Source organism: Geotrypetes seraphini, chromosome 6 (assembly GCF_902459505.1).
Source record: "Geotrypetes seraphini chromosome 6, aGeoSer1.1, whole genome shotgun sequence".
Taxonomy (NCBI): domain Eukaryota; kingdom Metazoa; phylum Chordata; class Amphibia; order Gymnophiona; family Dermophiidae; genus Geotrypetes; species Geotrypetes seraphini.
Window position 1 is genome coordinate 208,255,368 of NC_047089.1, and position 23,762 is coordinate 208,279,129.

Sequence of the window (23,762 nt, forward strand, 5' to 3'; positions counted from 1 at the left end):
TTGGCTGAACACAAAGCTGATATTCTGGCTGGAATGGAAGAAAGACACACACGTAGCTCTTCGTCAACAGCTCTCAGTCTCTCTCTGTATTTGGTTTTTATAGCATACAAAAATAGACAAATATACCCTCCATCCTTTTTATTAAACCACAATAGCAGTTTTTAGCGCAGGGAGCTGCGCTGAATGCCCAGCACTGCTCTTGACGCTCATAGGCTCCCTGCGCTAAAAACCACTATTGCGGTTTAGTAAAAGGGGACCATATTGTAAAATATAGACAGCAGATATAAATTCAGAACTGTGCATAGTAAGTGAAGGGAAGTTTTCATCTCTGGGAATTTACCCAGTTAACTATTAAGTTATTTGGGCAAATTCCTTTGAAAACTGTGGTAATACTGCCTCCACTTTGCTAAATTTAAAATAAAATCATTTTTTCTACCTTGTCTGGTGATTTCTGGTTGCACTTTCTTCTTCTGACTGTGCATCCAATCTTTCTTCCCTTCTATCAGCCTGTATGCTTTTTCTCCTCCACACCTCATTCCCTCCCCCAACTTTTTCTTCCTCTCTCCCTGACCTTTCTTTCTTTTTTTCTGTTTCTTTTCTTTCCTTCTGTTTCCCTGCCTGCCCCCTTTCTTTCTTTCTCCCAGCCTCCTGTCCAGCAGTAACTCTCTTCCCTTCCTCCCCTCCCAGCAGCATCTCTCCGTCTCCCTCTCCAGTAGCAGCTGTCCCTTTTTTTTCCTAGCCCAGCAGCTTCCCAGATTCCTTTCCCTCCTCCCCTCCCAGAAGCATCTCTCCTTCTTCTCCTTATCCAGTAGCAGCTGTCCCTTTTTTTCCTGGCCCAGCAGCTTCCCAGATTCCTTTCCCTCCTCCCCTCCCAGAAGCATCTCTCCGTCTCCTTCTCCCTCTCCAGTAGCAGCTGTCCCTTTTTTTCCTAGCCCAGCAGCTTCCCAGATTCCTTTCCCTCCTCCCCTCCCAGAAGCATCTCTCCTTCTTCTCCTTATCCAGTAGCAGCTGTCCCTTTTTTTCCTTGCCCAGCAGCTTCCCAGATTCCTTTCCCTCCTCCCCTCCCAGAAGCATCTCTCCTTCTTCTCCCTCTCCAGTAGCAGCTGTCCTTTTTTTTCCTGGCCCAGCAGCTTCCCAGATTCCTTTCCCTCCTCCCCTCCCAGATGCATCTCTCCTTCTCCTTCTCCCTCTCCAGTAGCAGCTGTCCCTTTTTTTTCCTGGCCCAGCAGCTTCCCAGATTCCTTTCCCTCCTCCCCTCCCAGAAGCATCTCTCCTTCTCCCTTTCCAGTAGCAGCTGTCCCTTTTTTCCCCTGCCCAGCAGCTTCCCAGACTGATAGTGGTTTTCTCCCCTCCCAGCAGCTCTTCTTACTTCCCAGCGCAGCGATTCACGAAGGCAGCCTCGGGTCCTTTGTTGTGTCGCGCCGCCTCTGAGGAAAGAGGAAGTTGCATCATCAGAGGCAGCCGCGACTCAGCAAAAGCCCCGAGGCTGCCTTCGTGAATCGCTGCGCTGGGAAGTAAAGGAGAGCTGCAGAGAGGGGAGAAAGCCACTGTCGGAGGCTCCCCAAGATCTCTCCGGCCCAGCGCACGCTTCCGATGCTGATCTTGCAGAAGTTCAAATGAGTCAATCTTGCCGGTCCTGCGCTGTGACGAGAAACTTGTGCGCTGCGACCTAATATTTTGTGCGCCAGCGCACACCAGCGCAGCTTAGCGGGAACACTGCGTCACGAGTGGTGTTCCGCAGGGGTCGGTGCTTGGACCGCTGCTATTCAATATATTTATAAATGATCCAGAAACAGGGACGAAGTGCGAAATAAAGAGGACTGCGAAGAATTACAAAGAGACCTAAACAAACTAGGGGAGTGGGCAACGAGATGGCAGATGAAGTTCAATGTAGAGAAATGTAAAGTATTGCATGTAGGAAACCGAAACCCGAGGTACAGCTATACGATGGGAAGGATGTTATTGAGTGAGAGTACCCAAGAAAGGGGAGTAATGGTGGACAAAACAATAAAGCCGACGGCACAGTGCGCAGCGGCCGCTAAGAGAGCGAATAGAATGCTAGGTATAATCAAGAGGATTTCTATGAGTGTCGGAGCTGTTACTGCCACGGCTGGTACTAAAAACTGCACTACAGTTTTGTAAAAGGGGATTTAGGTTCAAGCACTTATGCCAACCAAAGAGCAGGTGTAAATACGTGTATTTACAAAAGAGGACACATCTAATATACCGGAACCTGAACGAATCTTCAAAGGAGCCCAAACAGAAAAATTAACATCCATGGAAGTAAGCCTCGAAGACGTACACAGGCAGATAGAAAAATTAAAAGCTGACAAATCACCAGGCCTGGACGGAATCCACCCAAGGGTACTGAAAGAACTAAAGGAGGAAATAGCGGAACTACTACAGCAAGTCTGTAATCTATCCCTGAAAACAGGCGTGATCCTGGAGGATTAGAAGATAGCCAATGTTACACCCATCTTTAAAAAGGGATTGAGAGGTGACCCGGAGAACTACAGACTGTTAAGTCTGACCTCGGTCCCGGGGAAAAAGGCGGTAGCACTGATAAAAGATAGCATCGAGGAGCATCTAGAATGGAATAAACTTATGATAACAAGCCAACATGGCTTCTGCAAGGGAAGATCCTGCCTGACGAACTTATTGCACTTCGAAGGAATTAACAAACGGTTGGACAAAGGAGACCCCATAGACATCGTATACTTAGACTTCCAAAAAGCCTTTGACAAGGTACCCCATGAATGCCTACTTCGGAAACTGAAGAACTATGGTGTGGAAGGAGACGTACATAGATGGATCAGGAATTGGTTGGTGGGTAGGAAACAGAGAGTAGGAGTGAAGGGCCACTACTCGGACTGGAGGAGGGTCACGAGTGGTATTCTGCAGGGGTCAGTGCTTGGACCATTGCTATTCAATGTATTTATAAATGATCTAGAAACAGGGACAAAGTGCGAAGTAATAAAATTCACAGACGACACCAAACTATTTAATGGGGCTAGGACTATAGAAGACTGCAAAGATTTACAAAGGCACCTGAACAAACTAGGGGAGTGAGCGACGAGATGGCAGATGAAGTTTAATGTAGAGAAATGTAAAGTCTTGCACGTAGGAAACAGAAACCCGAGGTACAGCTACACGATGGGAGGTCTGTCATTGAGTGAGAGTACCCAAGAAAGGGACTTGGGGGTAATAGTGGACAAGATAATGAAGCCGTCGTCACAGTGTGCAGCAGCCGCTAAGAGAGCGAATAGAATGCTAGGTATAATCAAGAGGAGTATTACAACCAGAACGAAAGAAGTTATCCTGCCTTGTATCGGGCGATGGTGCGCCCACATCTAGAGTACTGTGTCCAATATTGGTCGCCGTACCTTAAGAAGGTTATGGCGATATTTGAGAGGGTTCAGAGGAGAGCGACACGTTTGATAAAAGGTATGGAAAACCTTTCATACGCTGAGAGATTGGAGAAACTGGGGCTCTTTTCCCTGGAGAAGAGGAGAATTAGAGGGGACATGATAGAGACTTACAAGATCATGAAGGGCATAGAGAAAGTGGAGAGGGACAGATTCTTCAAACTTTTGAAAATTACAAGAACGAGAGGGCATTCGGAAAAGTTGAAAGGGGACAGATTCAAAACCAATGCTGGGAAGTTTTTCTTCACCCAATGGGTAGTGGGCACCTGGAATGCGCTTCCAGATGGCGTGATAGGACAGATTACGGTATTGGGGTTTAAGAAGGGATTGGACAATTTTCTGAAGGAAAAGGGGATAGAGGGGTATAGATAGAGGATTACTACACAGGTCCTGGACCTGTTGGGCCACCGCATGAATGGACTGCTGGGAACGATGGACCTCTGGTCTGACCCAGCAGAGACACATCTTATGTTCTTATGTTCTCAGTCTATCCCCAGACCCTAATGTTTCTTCTAATTATCTATCTTGTAATTTCACTGGATATGCCCAGACCAATTCTTTTGTAATCTGCCTAGAACTGAAAGGTATTGGGGGAATAGAAGCCACTTATATAATGTAAAATACCAGATAGTGGTTGATGCTGAAAATCTGGACATATGTTAAGAGGAAACACTGACTGTGGAATTTTTTCACTCATTTGATTCTTTCTGAGCTGAAGTACTACAAACTAGAGAATGACACAGAAAAAAGTTGTCCACGCCCCCGCAAGCTCGGCCCCATCCCCATCCCTACCCTTCTCCACGAGCTCGGTCCCCATCTCTAGTAGATAGCCTAGTAGTGTCTCTGTGCTGTAGTTGGACCTGAAGCCTGATTGTGAGGGGTGGAGTATGTTATGGTTTTCTAGGTAGTCGGTGAGAAGTTTTGCCATAGGGTCTTCTATTAACTTAACGCATAGCAGTATTGAGGCTATAGGTCTGTAGTTGGATGGCTAATCTGTTTCACCCTTTGGGTCTTTCAGAATAGGTGTGATAGTGATTTCACTGAGATCTTGTGGGAATTGGCCCTCTGTAAACATGCAGCTCATCCATTGCAAGAGGTGGGTGCGGAATTTTGTGCTGGAGGTTTTTAACAGGTATGGGGGCAGTGGTTGAGGTTGCATGCTGCATGACTGTATTTTTTGAATAGTCTGTTCAAGTCGGACCATTGTATATCTGGGAAGTCTGTCCAGGTTCTGTCTGCTGCACAGGACTCTTTTTCTGTGGGGAGTAGTGTGATTTCATCAAGGACAGCTTTTTTGCAATATTCAACATTGTGCAATATGCAACATTGAACATTGGGTATTTTCTGGCTCTGCTCCAGACCATCTTGGCACTATTCAGATAGCATCAAGGTGATCTGCAATAATTTTCAGCAGTTCTATTTGGATAATACTGCTGAAGATCAATGGTATTTATCTGGGTAATAAGTGCTACAACCTGGATAAATACTGCTGAAGATCAATGGTATTTATCTGGGTAATAAGTGCTACAACCTGGATAAATGCTTTGAAATAATCAGACCAAATTGAATACAGCTGTGAAGAGCTTTTACAGGAATTTAAGGATGTCTTTGTACTTGCAATGCTTCCAGTTGTTCCACAGATGCACATCTTCTATAATTTCATTATATTCATGGAAGGAGTGGAAGAAATGGGAAAAATTAATGTCCCTGGAACAGTCTATTCCTTCTTAAATGAACTGGGGTCAAGGAAATCCTGTCCTTGAATGATCTTCTCTTCTATTGGTCCTTTTCCCAGGTCTTTTGTTGGCTTTCTTTGTTACATTGGAACTTTTAATTTCATGTACAGTCTGTAAAGCCACATGGAGGAATCCTTCATGATGATCGGAATGCTACTATTTTAAGTCAGTTAATCTCACTAGAAATGTTTTTGAGTAAAATGAGCCAAAATGCATTTTTATGGATTCCTTCAGTATACATGTTGACATGTATAGAATAATCTGTCATTTCTCGTGCTAGTTCGAAGCCTAACTCCCTCCCCTACTCCTTCCTTGATACATAAGAAACAACCTGATATGAATGCCCTATAGTCCTCCTTAGAGGAAAAAGGAGACAATAGTGTTCAGTTCACTATACCTTCAGATAACTTAGATGGGGATACAACTGGAGACTTTGTGGGATCTTTAAGTGGAGATGTGGGAGGCGTCACAAGAGATGGTTGGGAGTCCTCTTCCGTAGTTTCTCTCTCATCTGAAGACAAATACAGAAGATATTGACAAAGGAGAACAGCCAGCATGCATAGTCATACCTAGTGCATCAATAATGTTCTATTAGTATCTTATGAAAGGGCCTTCATCAACAGTGCACCTTTTAATGAAAGACTGTATTTTCATAAAATAATTTTAAAAAGGCCTATTGAGAGGATCTCAGGAGTCCTGTTTGCCAATGAAGTCCCTTTGATGGGAAGTTTATTGGTGTTTTGCACATGTAGAAAGGTATTGTAGACATACTCAAGTTGACACTTATAAAACTACCCAGTGAAACATTTACATAAAAGATGACACTCAGAAATCATAGCACTTGTTTTTATGTAATACATGTGCAGGTGATACTGGGGGTGGAGAATGGGTGGAATGGAAATGGCTCATACATGCACAGATTTACTCCTGCCTTAGAGCAGATGCACCTTTGTGCTACAGATTTCTGGTAGGCTAGTTTAGTAAAAAGCCTATAGGCCTATATGTTGCCTTTATAAAATAGGTGCAACATATGCAGCTATGTGTTTTTCCCTGTTATAAAATAAACCCTTTCCATGTCTGTCCCAAGTATAATGGATTGAAGAACAAGACATGGGAAAGGCCAGAAATTTTGTCTAAGTTTACAGGAGTTCTTCCATTCAGAATCTATAAAACATCAACAGCTTTATCATGAGCTTAATACATTTAACAACTCTACTTTCAAGAGTTGCTTCTTCTTTAATTCTTCTCCTTTAAAGTTTTTATAAAACTATTTTAGCAGGTCTGAGCAGCTCCATTTTTGTCTCAGTAGGCTGTTCCTATGAATTGTGTGATATCCCTGGGATTTCTACACTGTTCCCAGAATCCACTGCTGCTAAAAGGCTGTTTTGTACTCTTCCTAGGACTCTCCAAGCAGCCTGTCACTATTGGTCAATCAAACCCAGCATGCTCTTACCTTCCAATCCCATCTTCTTCCTCTCCACTTCTCTCTTGTATTCTTCCAATTCTTGGTCTGTTAGCTGGCTAAATGGATTGGGTGGCTCTGGTTCTGCTGGTACTGCCTCCTGTGGCTCCTCTTTCACCTCTGCATCCAGTTTGGAGGCCAGCTGGCCCTCTGTAGACTAAGATCATCCCACAAACTAAGTTTCATATTACTTAACATGCCAAGTAAAAACAACCAGTTACTGATGAAATGGTAGGGTTACCATATGGCTCCAGGAAAAGGAGGATGGATTGAGAGATCTGAGTTTTACTTCCACTGAAAGTCACGGAAGTAAGGAGGACAGGTAGAGACTGCTGGGTTTTATTTCCATTGAAAGCATTGGAAATAAAACCTGGATGTGCCAATTGGTCCTCCTTTTTCCGGAGCCATATGGTAACTATGAAATGGCAATATGGGGATCCTACTATGTTTTGCAGGTTGCATTCAGCTCAAGTTAATTTTTGGTTGATATAACCCCAAAGTCGATGATAAAAGTAGAGACTAAAAAGAATTTAAACTCCATTATATGAAAGGTAAGGAGGAAAGTGTGTGTGTGCTGATGCACTCGGCCTCAGGAAACAGAGCTGGTAGTGGCTAACTTCAAGCCATGAGTAACACTAGGAATCGGGTCCAATTTTATTAAATTCTTTTGTTTAAGTATTCAGGGGATCTTTCCTGTTTTTAAAGGACCCAAAATATTTCTGAGGAGGACCTAGCATAGAGAAGTAGCCTAGTGGTTAAAGCACTGGGTTGGCAATGAAGGAAGCCCAGTTGAAAACCTCCTGCTGCCCCTTGTTATCTTAGGTAAGTCACTAGAGAATGGCACAAGGACAAAGTTTGTCCCCACTCTGTTTTATCCCCATAGGCTACGTCCCTGACCCCACCAACTCTGTGATCATCCTCGCAGACTCTGTCCTCAAACGCTTATGATTTTATATTTAAATCTTTTTATTAAAGTATAAAAAGGGACAATATTCTGTACAACTGTTTATAAATCGCAAATAGAGTCTGTAAAAATTGTACACCAAAAGATCAATATTCAAAGCCGTTTTACTGGTCACCAATAGATAAACATAAAAACAGACTGTTAAGGATTATGACTGGGATAGCCATCCAAATGGTCAGAAAAAATTGGAAAAACTTTGATCGCTTGAATTTTAGTTTCTGGTGGCACTCATGTCTTTGTTATAGGATGGAAAAAAAATGATAAATGATCAACGGGGTAATACTAAGGTATTTCAATTAACATGGGGGTCCGTTGACTAATTTTATTAATAATAATTGAATGATTTATTAATACATTTCTGGTTATAACTTACACATCCAAGGGGTGGGTGGGAGGGCTGGGGATATCTAAGATTTTTACAGATGTTAAATTGAGAAAGGTTAATGTTATGTTTTCCTGTTTAGTCATTTGGGTGGGTGGGAGGGGGGTAAAAGTGATTGTTCATGTTTTCTGAAAGATGAATGTGCTTTTTCTTGACTCATTATATGTACATCTAATTGTTTATGGCATTGTTGATGGTTTGGAAAATCAATAAAGATGAAAAGAAAATATAGCGAAAATGTTAATTTTTGAATTATAATGCTCTTTTGCCAAAAATCAGAGGGTTATACCCAAAAATTAAGGTCAGTTTTGAATTCAGCGACCCCAAATCACTATAGAACACCCACTACAATTCATGCCTCAAAACCTCTGTTGCACAGTGTTTTCAGTCCACTAATTAGCAAAGTAAGCAGATAAAGTTAGGACAGCATAAAGGCTGTTCTAACTTTATCTGCCAAGTTAACCGGGCACCGGTCTGAATATTGTCCGCTGCCCAGTTACCTTCCAGATGACCACAGATACCTGGATATTCAATGCTAGAAACTGGATATGGCCTGGTAAACACTATCCAGGCTTACAAACCATTGACTGCTGCTGGTTCAATATTAACCCCCAAATCTTCAAACTGGAAATCTAAATTGTGTTATATCTTCATATACCTTGGCCCATGGTTAATATAAACTTCCTGACTTGCATCTGAGGCTCAAGGACTGAAGTTACCCATCACTGTACTAGTTTCATTACAGAATCTTCCCCAGTGGGGATCGCTGCCTTGTGCTTATGCTTTTGCTGTAGTACAATATAATGCTTTTGTACCGGGCTTCTGCTTTTATCAGTTATCACACTGGCCAACAGCTGGGACTGGGGTCCTGCAGACTTTACATCCTGTCGGTTTTGCTCCCGAATCTGTTGGAGAAAAGGACAAGACAGCAGAAGGATTGGCATTACTCAAGACTAGGTTTAGGCCATTCCGGTCCTCGAGAGCCGGAGCCAGGTCAGGTTTTCAGGATATCCACAATAAATATGCATGAATAGATTTGCATCTCAAGTAGGCAGTGCATGCAAATCCATCTCATACATATTCATTGTGGCTATCCTGAAAACCTGACCTGGCTCCTGCTCTCGAGGACTGGAATTGCCTACCCCTGCACTAGACTATAGAAACAGACTATAGATGCAGTTCAGGATGCTTGGCTCTCCTATCAAGGAGAGTACAATTCCAAGCAAATGCCAACAAAGATAAACAAGACCAAGAAGTGGATGAAAGAAAAGAATAAAGGTGGACATCTGTACAGCTTCATACCTTGTTTCTTGTTTCCAGAACTTCCCGCGGGTCAGTGAAAAGAGGCACAAATTGGTTGGGATTTTCAATTCGAATTGGTGTTCCACTACTGGGTTTCACCACCTCATCTGCCTTCATCCACTAGTTAAGAGAAACCACATCAGACAAAGAGGAAAGCAAAGTACTTTGGAAGGGATCCACTGTACTGGAAAGCTTTCAGTAAAAATGTTGATTTATTGATTTTATTTTTTTGGTCTCCTACATTTGAAGCACTTAGGGGGCAATTCTATAACAGGGCGCCTATATATAGGTACCCTGAGGGCACCTGGCAAAAGCCTATTATATAAAGGATCCAAAACAAAAAGTGGAACAAGTGTCCTTGGATATCACAGGAGTTATAAAATTTAAAAGTCTATTTTGATCAACATGTAAAAAGAGTCTTCAAAATAGACAACATATATATACAATTTTGCTACAATACCCTAATTGCTCCCAGAGATATCAATTAAAACCAGATCCTACATGGGCCATATTTCAGCAGAACTTTGCATTCCCCAGGGGTCCTTAAAATGAAAATGATGAGAATATACATAACATATTTGGAATGAAGCTAAAGATGTGGATGGGGTGCACCATAATAGCTTAGTGAATAAAATGTGAAACAATTGGACATAAAGTATTAAAACCTGAAAAACACTATAAAGGGAATATAAGCACCTATTTTCCTTAATAAAATACCAGCATAACAACAAAATTATCACCTATAATTTACCCCTCCCCCTTTTTTCTACAAAACCATAGCGCAATTTATAGCACTGGTTGCGGCAATAACAGCTCTGATGCTCATAGGATTTCTATGAGCGTTGGAGCTGTTACTGCCACGGCCGGTGCTAAAAACTGCACTACAGTTTTGTAAAAGGGGATTTAGGTTCAAGCACTTATGCCAACCAAAGAGCAGATGTAAATACATGTAAACACATCTAATATACCGGAGCTTGAACAAATCTTCAAAGGAGACCAAGCAGAAAAATTAACATCCATGGAAGTAAGCCTCAAAGACGTACACAGGCAGATAGAAAAATTAAAAACTGACAAATCACCGGGCCCAGACGGAATCCACCCTAGGGTACTGAAAGAACTAAAGGAGGAAATAACAGAACTACTACAGCAAGTCTGTAATCTATCCCTGAAAACAGGCATGATCCCGGAGGATTGGAAGATAGCCAATGTTATGCCCATCTTTAAAAAGGGATCGAGAGGTAACCCGGGGAACTACAGATCGGTAAGTCTGACCTCGGTCCTGTGGAAAATGGTGGAAGCACTGATAAAAGATAGCATCGAGGAGCATCTAGAAAGGAATAAACTTATGATAACAAGCCAACATGGCTTCTGCAAGGGAAGATCGTGCCTGACAAACTTATTGCACTTCTTCGAAGGAATTAACAAACGGATGGACAAAGGGGACCCCATAGACATTGTATACTTAGACTTCCAAAAAGCCTTTGACAAGGTCCCCCTTGAACGCCTACTTCGGAAACTGAAGAACCATGGGGTGGAAGGAGACATACACAGATGGATCAGGAATTGGTTGGCGGGTAGGAAGCAGAGGGTAGGAGTGAAGGGCCACTACTCGGACTGGAGAAGGGTCACGAGTGGTGTTCCGCAGAGGTCGGTGCTTGGACCGCTGCTATTCAATGTTTTTATAAATGATCTAGAAACAGGGACGAAGAGCGAAGTAATAAAATTCACAGATGACACCAAACTATTTAATGGGGCTAGGATATAGAAGACTGCAAAGATTTACAAAGGGACCTGAACAAACTAGGGGAGTGGGCAACGAGATGGCAGATGAAGTTTAATGTAGAGAAATGTAAAGTCTTGCACGTAGGAAACAGAAACCCGAGGTACAGCTACACGATGAGAGGGCTATCATTGAGTGAGAGTACCCAAGAAAGGGACTTGGGGGTAATAGTGGACAAGACAATGAAGCCTTCGGCACAGTGTGCAGCGGCCGCTAAGAAAGCGAATAGAATGCTAGGTATAATCAAGAAGGGTATTACAATCAGAACGAAAGAACTTATCCTGCCGTTGTATCGGGCGATGGTGCGCCCGCATCTGGAGTACTGCGTTCAATATTGGTCGCCGTACCTAAAGAAGGATATGTCGATTCTCGAGAGGGTTCAGAAGAGAGCGACACGCTTGATAAACGGTATAGAAAACCTTTCATACGCTGAAAGATTGGAGAAACTGGGGCTCTTTTCCCTGGAGAAGCGGAGACTTAGAGGGGATATGATAGAGACTTACAAGATCATGAAGGGCATAGAGAAAGTGGAGAGGGACAGATTCGTCAAACTTTCGAAGACTACAAGAACGAGAGGGCATTCGGCAAAATTAAAAAGGGACAGATTCAAAACCAATGCTAGGAAGTTCTTCTTCACCCAGAGGGTGGTGGACACCTGGAATGCGCTTCCAGAAGGCGTGATAGGACATAGTACAGTTTTGGGGTTCAAGAAGGGATTGGGTGATTTCCTGAAGGAAAAGGGGATAGAAGGGTATAGATAGAGGATTACTATACAGGTCCTGGACCTGATGGGCCGCCGCGTGAGTGGACTGCTGGGCATGATGGATCTCTGGTCTGACCCAGCAGAAGCATTACTTATGTTCTTATGTACTTCTAGTACTGGAGAAATGCACGCAATGCAGTATTATATAAGTTATACAGGTTTAATTTTGCATTAGAGAATGACAAGGGGACAAATTTTTCTCCGTCACCATGGGAACTCATTTTCCCATCCTGTCCCAGCGAGTTCTTTTCCTGTCCCTGCCCCATCCCTGCAAGCTCTGTCCTCATCTGCACAAGCCTCAAACACTTTAAAATTATAAGTAGCAACATTCTAGAGCTCAGACTGTGATGTCATAATGCCTCATTCCACCAATGCCTAAGCTCCGTCCTCATCTGCACAAGCCTCAAACACTTTAAAATTAAAGTGTTCGAAGCTTGTGTGGTTAAGGCAGAGCTTACAGGAATGGGACAAGGACAAAACTCGCAAGAATGGGACAGGAAAATTGAGATCCTGCAGGGATGAGGAAAAAATTGTCCCCGTGTCATTCTCTACGTTGCATCTTGCACACGCTTAACTCAGACTCTGCTTATGTGCATACCTATCTGTAAAATACATGCTATAATGTAAGATACATGCATATTTACAGAGTAGCATTTATTCTGCAGAATTAGCCTGCGTGACTAAGGGCTCCTTTTATCAAGCTCGCTAGCGGGGTTAACGTGCGCGACTTATCATCACGCATTAACCCTTGCGCTGGCCAAAAACGACTGCCTGCTCAAGAGGAGACGGTAGCGGCTAGCGAGGCTGGCGGTTTAGCGTGCGCTATTACACACGTTAAACCGCTATCGCGGCTTGATAAAAGGAGCCCTAAGGCTTTCCTCACATCTCTGAATCAGATAGCATTGGTCTAATGTCCTGTCAAAGGGTAATGCTATAAACAGGGCACCTAGGATAAGAGGGTAAGCAGGTGCCCATTTCAAGCCACATCAATTGCATGCACTACTTCCATGGTATGTAAACTTATCCCATGTATTATTATGGTAGATATCCTGAAAAGTTGACTGGTTGGGGTTCCCCCAGAATAGTTTGAGAATCACTATCTTAGTCATTGAGTAGCCTTATAAACTAACAGTCGACAATATGCCTTATCCTTAATGGGAAAAAATTGCGTTATATAACAAGTTTCAAGTTTATTAAATTTTTGATTAAACGTAAATCATAGTTTCTAAGCGTTTTACAAAATTGTTTTAAAAAAAAAAAAAAAAGGGGGGGGAGATGAAAATAACAGATATCCACTTAACAACACATGACTGACAGGAACAATTGGGAAAAGTTGGGAGAACTCCAATTTCAAAGTTGTTATGGCTTGCTTCACAATAAAATTGTTTTTAAAAAAACTAGCAGTCGATATGTACACTTCACAGTTAGCACTCCTTTTGAAAACTGGCTGTGGATAGAGCAGAGCCACTGGCACTGAATATCACCTGTCCTTGGATAAATTTTGCCTGACTCTGGACCAGCTTGATGCTGTCTAGATAGTGCCAAGTGGGCTGCAGGGATTTTCAGCAAGTGCAACTTATCTGGAGAGAGCTGCTACTACCTAGATAAGTAGTTTTGAAAATCTAGCCCTGTGTGTACAACAGAGCTCATCAATGCTGCACAAGCTCACCAAGCAGGAGGTGCTCCTAAATCCTGTTTTATATAGGCTCAAAGAAACTGGTGTACTTTATTAATGCAATGTCTCTGATTCAATGATTTGACACGCACGTGTTTTGTCCAAAGGGCCTGCCTTGGGAGTCTTACAGAATTTCTCAATCAGTAATGCAGAGCAATGCATCACAAGATGAAACATCAATATATAACAAAAAGCACTCTTCTATATCCAAAACTGTTGTGTCATTCCCGCCTTACCAAGCTGCTTGGTAAGGCAGGAATTGGTTACACATTACCCATAGAATTACATTTAAAACACTCTCCCTTTCAAAGTTCAGACCAACCACTCTCCCTTGTTTATTGACAGACTTTTGATCCTGTATGACCATCATGATCACTCCGATCTTCACAACATCTTACTATCCCCTCTGTTCGTCAGCTATTCTATGATACAACATGTAAAACCATTTATTCAGTAGTTGCACCAACATTATGGAATGCCCTCCCCACAACCCTAAGACAGGAATATAATTTAAATAATTTCAAGTCCAATCTTAAAACTCTACTTTTTTAAAGGCGCTTATGAGATTTAAATAAATGTCTCATAAGAACATAAGATTTTCTCCTGCTGGGTCAGACCAGTGGTCCATCGTGCCCAGCAGTCCACTCATGCCCTACTTGCATATGTTCTGGTCCAGCAGGAACTTATCTAACCTTTTCTTGAATCCCTGAAGGGTGCTTTCCCCTATAACAGCCTCTGGAAAAGCATTCCAGATTTCTACCACTCTCTGGGTGAAGAAGAACTTCCTTACGTCTGTACAGAGTCTATCCCCTTTTAATTTTAGAGAGTGCCCTCTTGCTCTCTCCCGAACAACCCCGCTTCCCTGCCGTTTTTTCCTCTACCCTCTCCTTTTTATTTCAAGTATTGTAACCTTTCCCATTTCCCTTTTGTTTTATGTTATATCTATAGAATTTTTTTAGCGTGTTTGTCCCTTCCCCCTGATATTAATCATTTATTATAAAATCTGTATGATGTAAACCACTTTGGAAATTAAAGCTGTATATCATGCCATAATAAACTTGAAACTTGTTACAGAAGAGTGTTTTTTTGTTATATATTGATGTGATAGTGTGCTCTCCATTACTGATTGAGAAATTCTGTAAGACTCCTGAGGCAGGCCCTTTGGCTGAAACACATGCATGTTGAGTCATTGAATCAGAGACAGTGTAAAGCACACCAGTTTCTTTGCACATCTCTACTGTTTGGTTGAGTGATATATACTTGTGGGGGTGATTCTCCTGTTTCGAGGTTGTGTTATTATTTTATATATTCCTGAATATTTTGCAAAAATCATGCTCTCTGGTATGTTCAATGGATCTTCAGAAGTTGAAAGTCTGAGTTCCAGCCAAACAGAACTCAGGAAGCAAAACCGGTGGTAATGCTTGACATATAGAGGATATGGAGTTGGGGGGGGGGAGAGGGGAGGCTGGCCCTGAACTTGGAATCCACATTTGCCAAGACCTAAGCCATGCCATCAAAATTCATCAACTAAAAGTTTGAGTAGTGAGGAACACTTTATAATAAATACAGGTCAATGAACTGACTGCATCTGTGTCTAGCAGCAAAAAAAAAGAGTAATATATACAAGGAGAAGGCTTGCTTACGAGAACTTGTCTTGAGTGAGTGGGTGCACTCTGATGGACCCCCTCCTTACCGTAGTTTTAGTTCTGGGGCTCCCCACCACATGCTGTGCTTCCTCGGAGACATTGACCCTTAGGTAGGTATTGGGTGTATTCAGCCAGCGAGTCTTCTCCTTCTGCTGTTTCTGTGCGTGCTGTCGGAGGGTGGACTGCGGCACCGCTTCCTCCTCAAATAGAAATGCTGTAACTGTGGCGGGAATCTCCACCTCACTTTTGTGTCTGACCTTCTCTTGGACAAATGGGTAGCGATAGGTGTAACCAGTTCTGTAGCCCTGGAAGAGAGAAAGAACCACAGCCCAAACATGGTTAACCCTTTGGTTGACCCTAAGTATTCTGCAATATAAACACTTTTATAACCCCACCATAAATTTTCATTCCTTTTTCAAAACTCCTCCTTTTAAATTGCTGGCCTGCTCCATGTCATAGCTCCTCCTCTCTGCCTGTACTTTTTTCTGCACCTCTGATATCCCTTCTCAGCAGTTCAGTCTCCTTCCTCCTCCTACCTGTTCAGTCTGTCGCAGATTTTTTTTTCCCTCTGACTCCCAAACACACAGTGCACTTAATTGGTGCATATTCTATAAAAGGAAAATACTTTGTAGGTGCCTGCTTTTTATTCATTTATTTATGTAATTAATTTTAAAACTTTGTATACTTCCAGGAGTCACAGCGGTTTCCATATAAACATACATAAGGCAAAAACAAATAACAATTCATATCACTCTTAAAACAATAAAAATATAGACTACAGAGTCTTCAATAACATATAAGGTTACATTTTACCAAGATGCCCAAACATTTTCAGGAAAGACATATCAGAAGTCTACATCTACAAACAGCTTGGTTTTCAACATCTTCTTAAAGCTAGAATGATCTGCACATAATCTCAGTTGGCTAGTAAGGTTATTCCAATATGACATCCCAGCAATAGAAAACATTTGAAGTTGAGTTGCCACATATCTTACATTGTCAGCTGTCAATGCTACCAGTTTCATGCTCCCCTCAGAACGCAATGCTCTAGTAGGTTTATAAACCTCCCAGAGGAGCTGAAACCAATATGGTGTGGTTTGATATACAATCTGATGTACCAATGATAACACTGTGAATTGAATTCTTTGCTCAGTCAGTAGCCAGGGCAAACTTTTCCATGTGGGGGTTATATGTGCTGGCCTTGCAACCCCACTAATCATCCTAGCTGCAGAATTCATAAGCACCTGTAGAGCTTTCAGCTTCGTCTTAGCCAGGCCCAAAAACAGGTACTATTAGCTTAACAGTGTAGATACATGGATATGAACACAAAAACTGTGGATACAGCATTTTTTTTTTGCTACTTCAGCTTGTCTGCGGTGTTCTTTGCTCACATGTTTAAAGACAATAGACTGTTTTCAGTCCAATTCTTTATATGTGAGGTTGCAAACCATTGGTCCCCTGAGGAAGGCGTGTTCACCGAAACACGGACTGTGTAGGGTCCGGTTGGATTTTTATCACAATATTTTTTATCATTGTACTTTTTTAATTGAATTTTCATGGTTTTATATGTCAGTGTTTAATAAATTATCTCCAGAACATCTGTATCCACAGTTTTTGTTTTTGTTTTCATCGGTGGATTGTTTTCACTGTGGATCATTGGGTCTCCCCATTTTTCTTTGTTGTGATACATGGATATGCACTTAAGCTCAATCATTTATGCCAGCTTTAGAGCTGGTATTATTGCTAATGCCTAAGTTCCAATTATACATATGTAATTTACCATATTCTGTAAGTTACGTGTATTAAATGTACACCCTGACCACGTCACCCAAAACCTACCTGCAAACTAAACGCTATTGAAGATACAGGCATAGTTATAGAATAACACTTAGGCGCACGTATGTGTATAAGTTATTATTCTAAAAATTTATGAGCATAACTGGCATACACAAGTTAGTGCCTATTTTACAGAATTATCTCAATGATGGCTTAAGGAACCACTAGCAGTCTCAGACAAGAGGGGACTTTGGCCTTGGGGGCAGAGCGGAAACTGGGAAGTCCATCTGCAGGCTATGCTTTAGGCAGGTGAGGCACAGGGGCTCACAGCAGTTGCCCTGGTCATCTACTTCAACATTGGCTTGTTTAGGGATGAAAGCCCCCCCAGTAAAAAGTGGCTTTAGCATTATGGGAAGGAAACATAGAAACATAGAAAGATGACGGCAGAAAAGGGCTACAGCCCATCAAGTCTGCCCACTCTTCTGACCCACCCCATCAAGTCTGAGTGCCAATGACCCAGATCCTTAGCTCGACCCCCATAGGGATCCCACGTGGATGTCCCATTTATTCTTAAAGTCGAGCACGCTGGTGGCCTTGACCACCTGCACCGGAAGTTTGTTCCAGTGATCTACAACCCTTTCTGTGAAGAAATACTTCCTGGTGTCACCATTAAATTTCCCTCCTCTGAGTTTGAGCGGGTGCCCCCTTGTGACCGAGGGTCCCCTGGGGAAGAATATATCGCTTTCCGCCTCGACACGACCTGTGATGTACTTAAATGTCTCAATCATGTCTCCTCTTTCTCTACGCTCCTCAAGAGTGTATAGCTGTAGTTTGCCCAGTCTTTCTTCGTATGAGAGACTCTTGAGTCCGGAGACCATTCTAGTGGCCATTCGCTGGACAGATTCAGCTCGAAGCATATCTTTTTGGTAGTGTGGTCTCCAAAATTGCACACAGTATTCCAAGTGAGGTCTCACCATGGTTCTGTAAAGCGGCATTATGACTTCAGGTTTGCGGCTGATGAAGCCTCTATTGATACATCCCAACATTTGCCTTGCCTTGGATGAGGCCTGCTCCACTTGTTTGACAGCCTTCATATCTGCACTGACGATTACTCCCAAGTCCCGTTCTTCTGAAGTCCTAGCTAGTGTTTCCCCGTTTAAGGAACACCTAGGCACCAAATCCATCAATGGCTATGAAGGTACCTGGTGAACAAGGGCATTTCACCTGCAGTGAGGGGTCTCAGACACAAGACAGCTTTGGTAGGAGAGGCACACAAAGCCTCTTTGCCTCCAGCATGCACTTCCTACTCTCAGATTTTACTTTGCAGTTGTGCAGGTTGTGCACCTGTACAATTTCTTCCTCATCAGATTAACTGCTCAGGCCTATGACGCTGCAGTTCCTGCTTCTGGGGGTCTTTTACTAAGGCACGCTAAATATTAGAGCACATTAAATGCTAACGCGTCCATAGAATATTGTTACCTTATTGGTTTGCACTGGTTTTTGTCCAGATCTTGGGTGATGTTAACATGCTTTGTATTTTTTATTGTTGCCTGTTTCCCTATGATTCCTTAATAAACATGATTAAAAAAAAAAAAAAGAATATAATGGGCGTGTTAGCATTTAGCGCAGGCTAAGTCGGCTAGCACGCCTTAGTAAAAGAACCCCTCTGTTTGTCACATAGGGACAATTCACATAGGGACAAGTAGACTCCTCCTTTTAGGCACTTGATGACATGAGATGAAAGCCTATCCTATAATGGCACCTGGGTACTCTGATTCTATTTCAAAATATTAGTGTAACCTGGTATTGGTATGCCTTACATTTATGTTCAAACAATTTTTATTGATGACCATCAATAGGTACAAAGGAATAAACAACAGAACAGGATACAGAGCTACAGTCTCAACTCGTCAACAAGACCCACAATCCAGAAACCAATGTCATCAAATACACTTAAAGAATACAAGAATGCAAAACCACAACCCCCGGACCCCCACCTCAATCCCCCCCAAAGGATCTCCCCATAGCAATACCCCCCAGTGCCCCCCACCCCCCAAAGAAACTGTCTGTGGCCAAAGCCTATAAAGTCCATCAGTTCAGAAAGGGAAGAGGAAGAGGATGAAGGGGGAGAGAGTACCTGCCGACCAAATACTCATCCCCCATATACATACATATCAATACCAACGCCTTACGTTTAAAAGATATCTCAAAATGGGAGGTGGGCTGCCTGTGGGTACTCCCTGCACTGGGCTACAATAATATTATTAATTATTCCACAAAAATAATTGTTAATATTTTTTCAAAAATTTTTAATGTGTGAGGTTGTAAGCTCGAAAAGCCACTCCAGAGGAATCGCTTTATTGCTCAATCACGCAACCAGAGGCAGGGCATAATAGACCAGCCACACACCATCATCGGTTTACTCCCATTATGTGCATATACAATGAAAACAAATCAAATATGTGGAACACATTGTGCTGGAATTAGAATGTAAGACTGACCCCCACTTTAGCCAAAACCAGCAAACCCAATGGCGAACATGTTTCCAAAAACATTAATAAAGTACTTAGCACTTGTTCCACTGTCAAGTTTCAGCAAAAGGTCCACCCAAGCTGTTTTTCAAGGCTAGAGCCCCTTCTTCAGAGACCAAACAAGGTTGAAAAGAATGACGTTTGTGACTATATGCACAGGCAAGTAAGAAAAAAGGGGCCCCTTACACAACATTCTATCATGATAGGGTGGTTCTATACACTCATCCAAAGTTCTTCTTGAAGGTCATCTCGGAATTTCATATTAACTAGTTTATAGTTCTCTCTCTCTTCTTTCCAAGACCACACTCTCACCCTGGTGAAGTGGCACTCCACACGTTGGACTGTAAACGTACTTATTACTTGGACTGAACCAAACTTCACAGAATTTCCACTCAACTGTTCCTGTCATTAAACAGACATGAAGCCCCTGTCACCAAGAGACCCATCTCCCCATGGATGGTGGACTGTACTGTATCTCCTTTTGCTATACTCGGGCTGGACAGATACTTGAAGGTCATGTCACTGTACATAAGGTTCGAGCAATGGCGACTTCAGTAGCTCATCTATGTTCCACTCCTATTGAGGACATCTGTAAAGCAGCCATCTGGCCCTCAGTTCATATATTCACATCCCACTATTTGGAGAATCATTCCAGACGAAACAGTCGGTTCATCCAAGCAGTTCTACAAAATTTATTCTCCACTTAGATGCCAAGTTTCCTCCAACTTTTTGGCTTTGCCAGGCTCACAGTAGTTGTCAACAAACCTCTTCTCAGACACATGATCCTGACAGCTAGAGAGACCCATCATGTGAGAATATACTGCTTGCTTGTCCTCAGATAAAGCATAGTTACTCACCCATAGCAAGAAAGCAGGAAGATATTCTTACAACCTTACCATCTCCCCTAATTGGCTTCTTAGTCTTGTTACTAAACTGATGGTTCTGCAATCTGAAATTGGGTGGGAGATTGAGAGGGGACATGATTGAAACATTCAAGGTACTGAAGGGGATAGACTTAGTAGACAAGGACAAGTTGTTCACCCTCTCCAAGGTAGGGAGAATGAGAGGGCACTCTCTAAAGCTGAAAGGGGATAGATTCTGTACAAACGTAAGGAAGTTCTTCTTCACCCAGAGAATGGTGGAAAACTGGAATGCTCTTCCGGAGTCTGTCATAGGGGAAAACACCCTCCAGGGATTCAAGACAAAGTTAGACAAGTTCCTGCTGAACCAGAACGTACGCAGGTAGGGCTAGTCTCAGTTAGAGCACTGGTCTTTGATCAAAGGGCTGCCGCGTGAGCAGATTGCTGGGCACGATGGACCACGGGTCTGACCCAGCAGCGGCAATTCTTATGTTCTTAGGTTCTCGTATCTAATTTTAATAAAAGGTATTATAGGCAACTATTTTGCTGACCTTTCTGCATATTTTCAGACAATTAAGGACTCAAGCCCTGCCCCTCCCTTGCCTCTACCCCACCCATTTTAACCTCCCCCCAAATTGCTGAGCCATCGACTGCATATGAGCTCAGATTTGAAAAAGATGAGTAATGAAATTTTAATCCACATACACACATCTATCTATCTATTGGTTTGTTTGAATGAATTGCTTCCTACTAATTTAGCCTAAAAAACTTACAGGATTCCAATAAGATAACCCTACCAATAGTAAGTATATACCACTAATGTGTTATTACAGAGAAATGTTTTAAAGGAAGAAAAAGATCTCAGTAATGCTTTATCACGGGTTATCAGTTAAACCTCTATGCCATCCAGCATATAGTCATTGATCAGAAAAACCTTTTTTGTATTAATATTAATTTGCTTCATTCACTTTGTGTGATTATAGTGATACTCGTATTTTAACCTATAGTTTACTAGCAGATATTAGTTCTGTCTCTTTATTCTTGCCCTGTCCAGCATTATCCCGCTGTGCCCCTATCCCCTTCCCCCTCTGTCCAACAGTACCCCTCTGTATCCCTATTCCTCTATGTCTAGCATCACACCTCTATGTATCTACCCCTACTCATATTCAGATTATCTCCTTATTCTTCCTTCTCTCCTGCCCCTTCTTCTCCAAAACAAATATGTCTCTTTCTTCCCTCTTGTTCTCTGTCTCCAAGGGCCAGCATCTCGCTTCCTCTTGTCCTCTCCTTCCCCAAGAGATGGCAAATCCCTTCCCACCTGCTCCAGCAAGTGTCTTCTTTCTTTTCTCCCTCCTGTTTCCTGCCCTCCATCCCCTCCCAAGGGCTCAGCATCTTTCCGTCTTAACAGCCTCAAAAACTAGATTTTCCTTCAAATGGCCTTTTCCACAATGTCAATATGAAAGCTCAGACAACACAAACAGTGAGCATGTGGAACATATCTATACTTTGCTTAAGTTCCCTGCTAATGGCTAAGCAATTTCCTTTTGCTTACCAAATTGTCCAGCATCCTCATTAGGGCCTCAAACTCATGATCCCCAAGTCGGCTCTTCTGCATAGGTCCAAAAGTGCTCCCTGCCCATCGGACTGAGCCTACCTCATGGGGTCTGGACTTCTCTCGATCCAGCAGAATCAAGTTGTCTACTCCTCCAGCACAAGATAAAGCTGCAACCTGAAAAACAAACAAACCTAAGAAGTTATGCACAAAACTATTTAAGCCTTCTTTCTGGGACACTTGAGTGCATGAGTGTAGAAAGACTCTTGTTTCTTTTTTCTTAATTTGAAGTTTGCATTCACATTGGTTATGATCAGCATGGAAGTAAAACCCAGTTGTCTCAATTTGTCCTCTTTTTTTCTGGAGCCATATGGTAACCCTACTCCTGGTAGCAGGGATAGTTCTGAAAGGGCAGAGAATAAGTGGCAAAGTGGAGTTAGATCCCACAGGTTCTGTTAACTTCTGTTCTAATCATTAGATATTCTTCCCTCCAATCAGAGCAAGGTCTCTTAAGAATTATATAACACTGCACCACTTGTAAGCCCAGGCACCTGCTGCTTGTCCCATGGTGACTCTAATACTTACCTGAATCTCACAAGCAGATTGTAGATGAAAGATTTTATAGAAGGCTTCCTCCACAGTGTCACCCAGGGCAACCATGCCATGATTTCTTAGAACCAGAACCTGCAAAATTTTCATGGGTTCATTATGAAATTGCCTTTGAAGCTTTTTCTGTTCAGATATCAAGTAATACGTGAGCTGTCTCTTAGACCCAAGACCAGATTTCCCATTAAATACATTAGGCAAGTGTCTAAAAGTACCTGTGCTGCCCAAGGTGCCCTAAATTCATAATTTCTGCATGATCCTAAAACAACACAAACAACCTCCTACCTCCCCCCCCTAAAGGGCTGAGGATGGCAAAGGGCTGAGGATGTCTTGAGGCATGTGATTTGAAGATCTAGCCCTCCCTCTATCCCCTTCTCCTTACCTTCACCTAGAAACACCTCTAATCTCCATGGGAGTCAATAAAATAGACAGTTTCTAGAAAGCAGAAACCCCAGAGACCCATTTTAGTGTCTGTATTATTTCAAAATTTGAAGATTTTCTCATAAAAGAACGTAGCCTTAGATGTCACATAGTGGATTAATGCAGCTAAGGAGCTTTCAGGGCTTTAGGGCAAACTTATTTGTCAATTCCTGATCTACGTCAACCAGAAAACCGAAATTGCTTCAACTGCTCCTCCCATCTTCCAAAGGGGTTAAATACAAATGCACATTCAACTCGCTTTTCACATATTTTGGCACCAAGACCAGGAACAACCTCCCAACTGACATCAGGATGGAAACATTCTACAACATATTCCGCAAAAAATTAAAAATTATCTTCTTTGAAAGCATACACACTGTAGACAATTAACTCAAAATACCTAATGTCACTAAATCCCACATCCTACTCAAATACTATACCAGTACAGTCATAGAACCTCCGTTCTCTCCTCCCTGTTACTACATTCATAATTCTGGTCTCCTTAAACTGCTATAATGTAGCATATACATTTTGTAATTCCTTATATTGCAAGTCACCTTGAACCTGTTTAGGCATAATCTGATTCAAAAATACTAGATTAGATTAGATTATGAAGCTAATGTTTATACTTCCTTTCCTGTTTATAAAATGTTGTTATACAGGCAGAAATACACTTTAAAATTAGCTCATAGGTTCATCAGTGGAATGTAGCAAAACCAAGACTGGACTCTGCTTGTTTAGATGACAGTTGAGCATCTGAGAAACTTTATAGAGATAAGGGGGAATGGGTAGGGAGGTGGTATAGAAAAGTAAACAAAATCACAATAGCAAAGGAAGTAAAGAGGGAAGAGGAGGAGAGAAAGAGAATGAAAAAGAAGGGAA

General features: G+C 42.3%; 1 protein-coding gene across 7 annotated transcripts in view; it reads right to left on the reverse strand.

Moving 5' to 3' along the window:
* ADD2 (adducin 2) overlaps positions 1 to 23,762 on the reverse strand; it is a 114,186-nt gene that overhangs the window by 12,765 nt on the left and 77,659 nt on the right. For all 7 annotated transcript variants that reach the window (XM_033950280.1, XM_033950282.1, XM_033950281.1 and 4 more), the window contains 7 exons: positions 22,440 to 22,538; positions 21,855 to 22,031; positions 15,183 to 15,440; positions 9,272 to 9,391; positions 8,785 to 8,874; positions 6,615 to 6,780; positions 5,559 to 5,672 (listed from right to left, as the gene is read on the reverse strand). In XM_033950280.1, the coding sequence (XP_033806171.1) occupies positions 5,559 to 5,672; positions 6,615 to 6,780; positions 8,785 to 8,874; positions 9,272 to 9,391; positions 15,183 to 15,440; positions 21,855 to 22,031; positions 22,440 to 22,538 (1,024 nt within the window). The remainder of the gene's footprint in view (positions 1 to 5,558; positions 5,673 to 6,614; positions 6,781 to 8,784; positions 8,875 to 9,271; positions 9,392 to 15,182; positions 15,441 to 21,854; positions 22,032 to 22,439; positions 22,539 to 23,762) is intronic.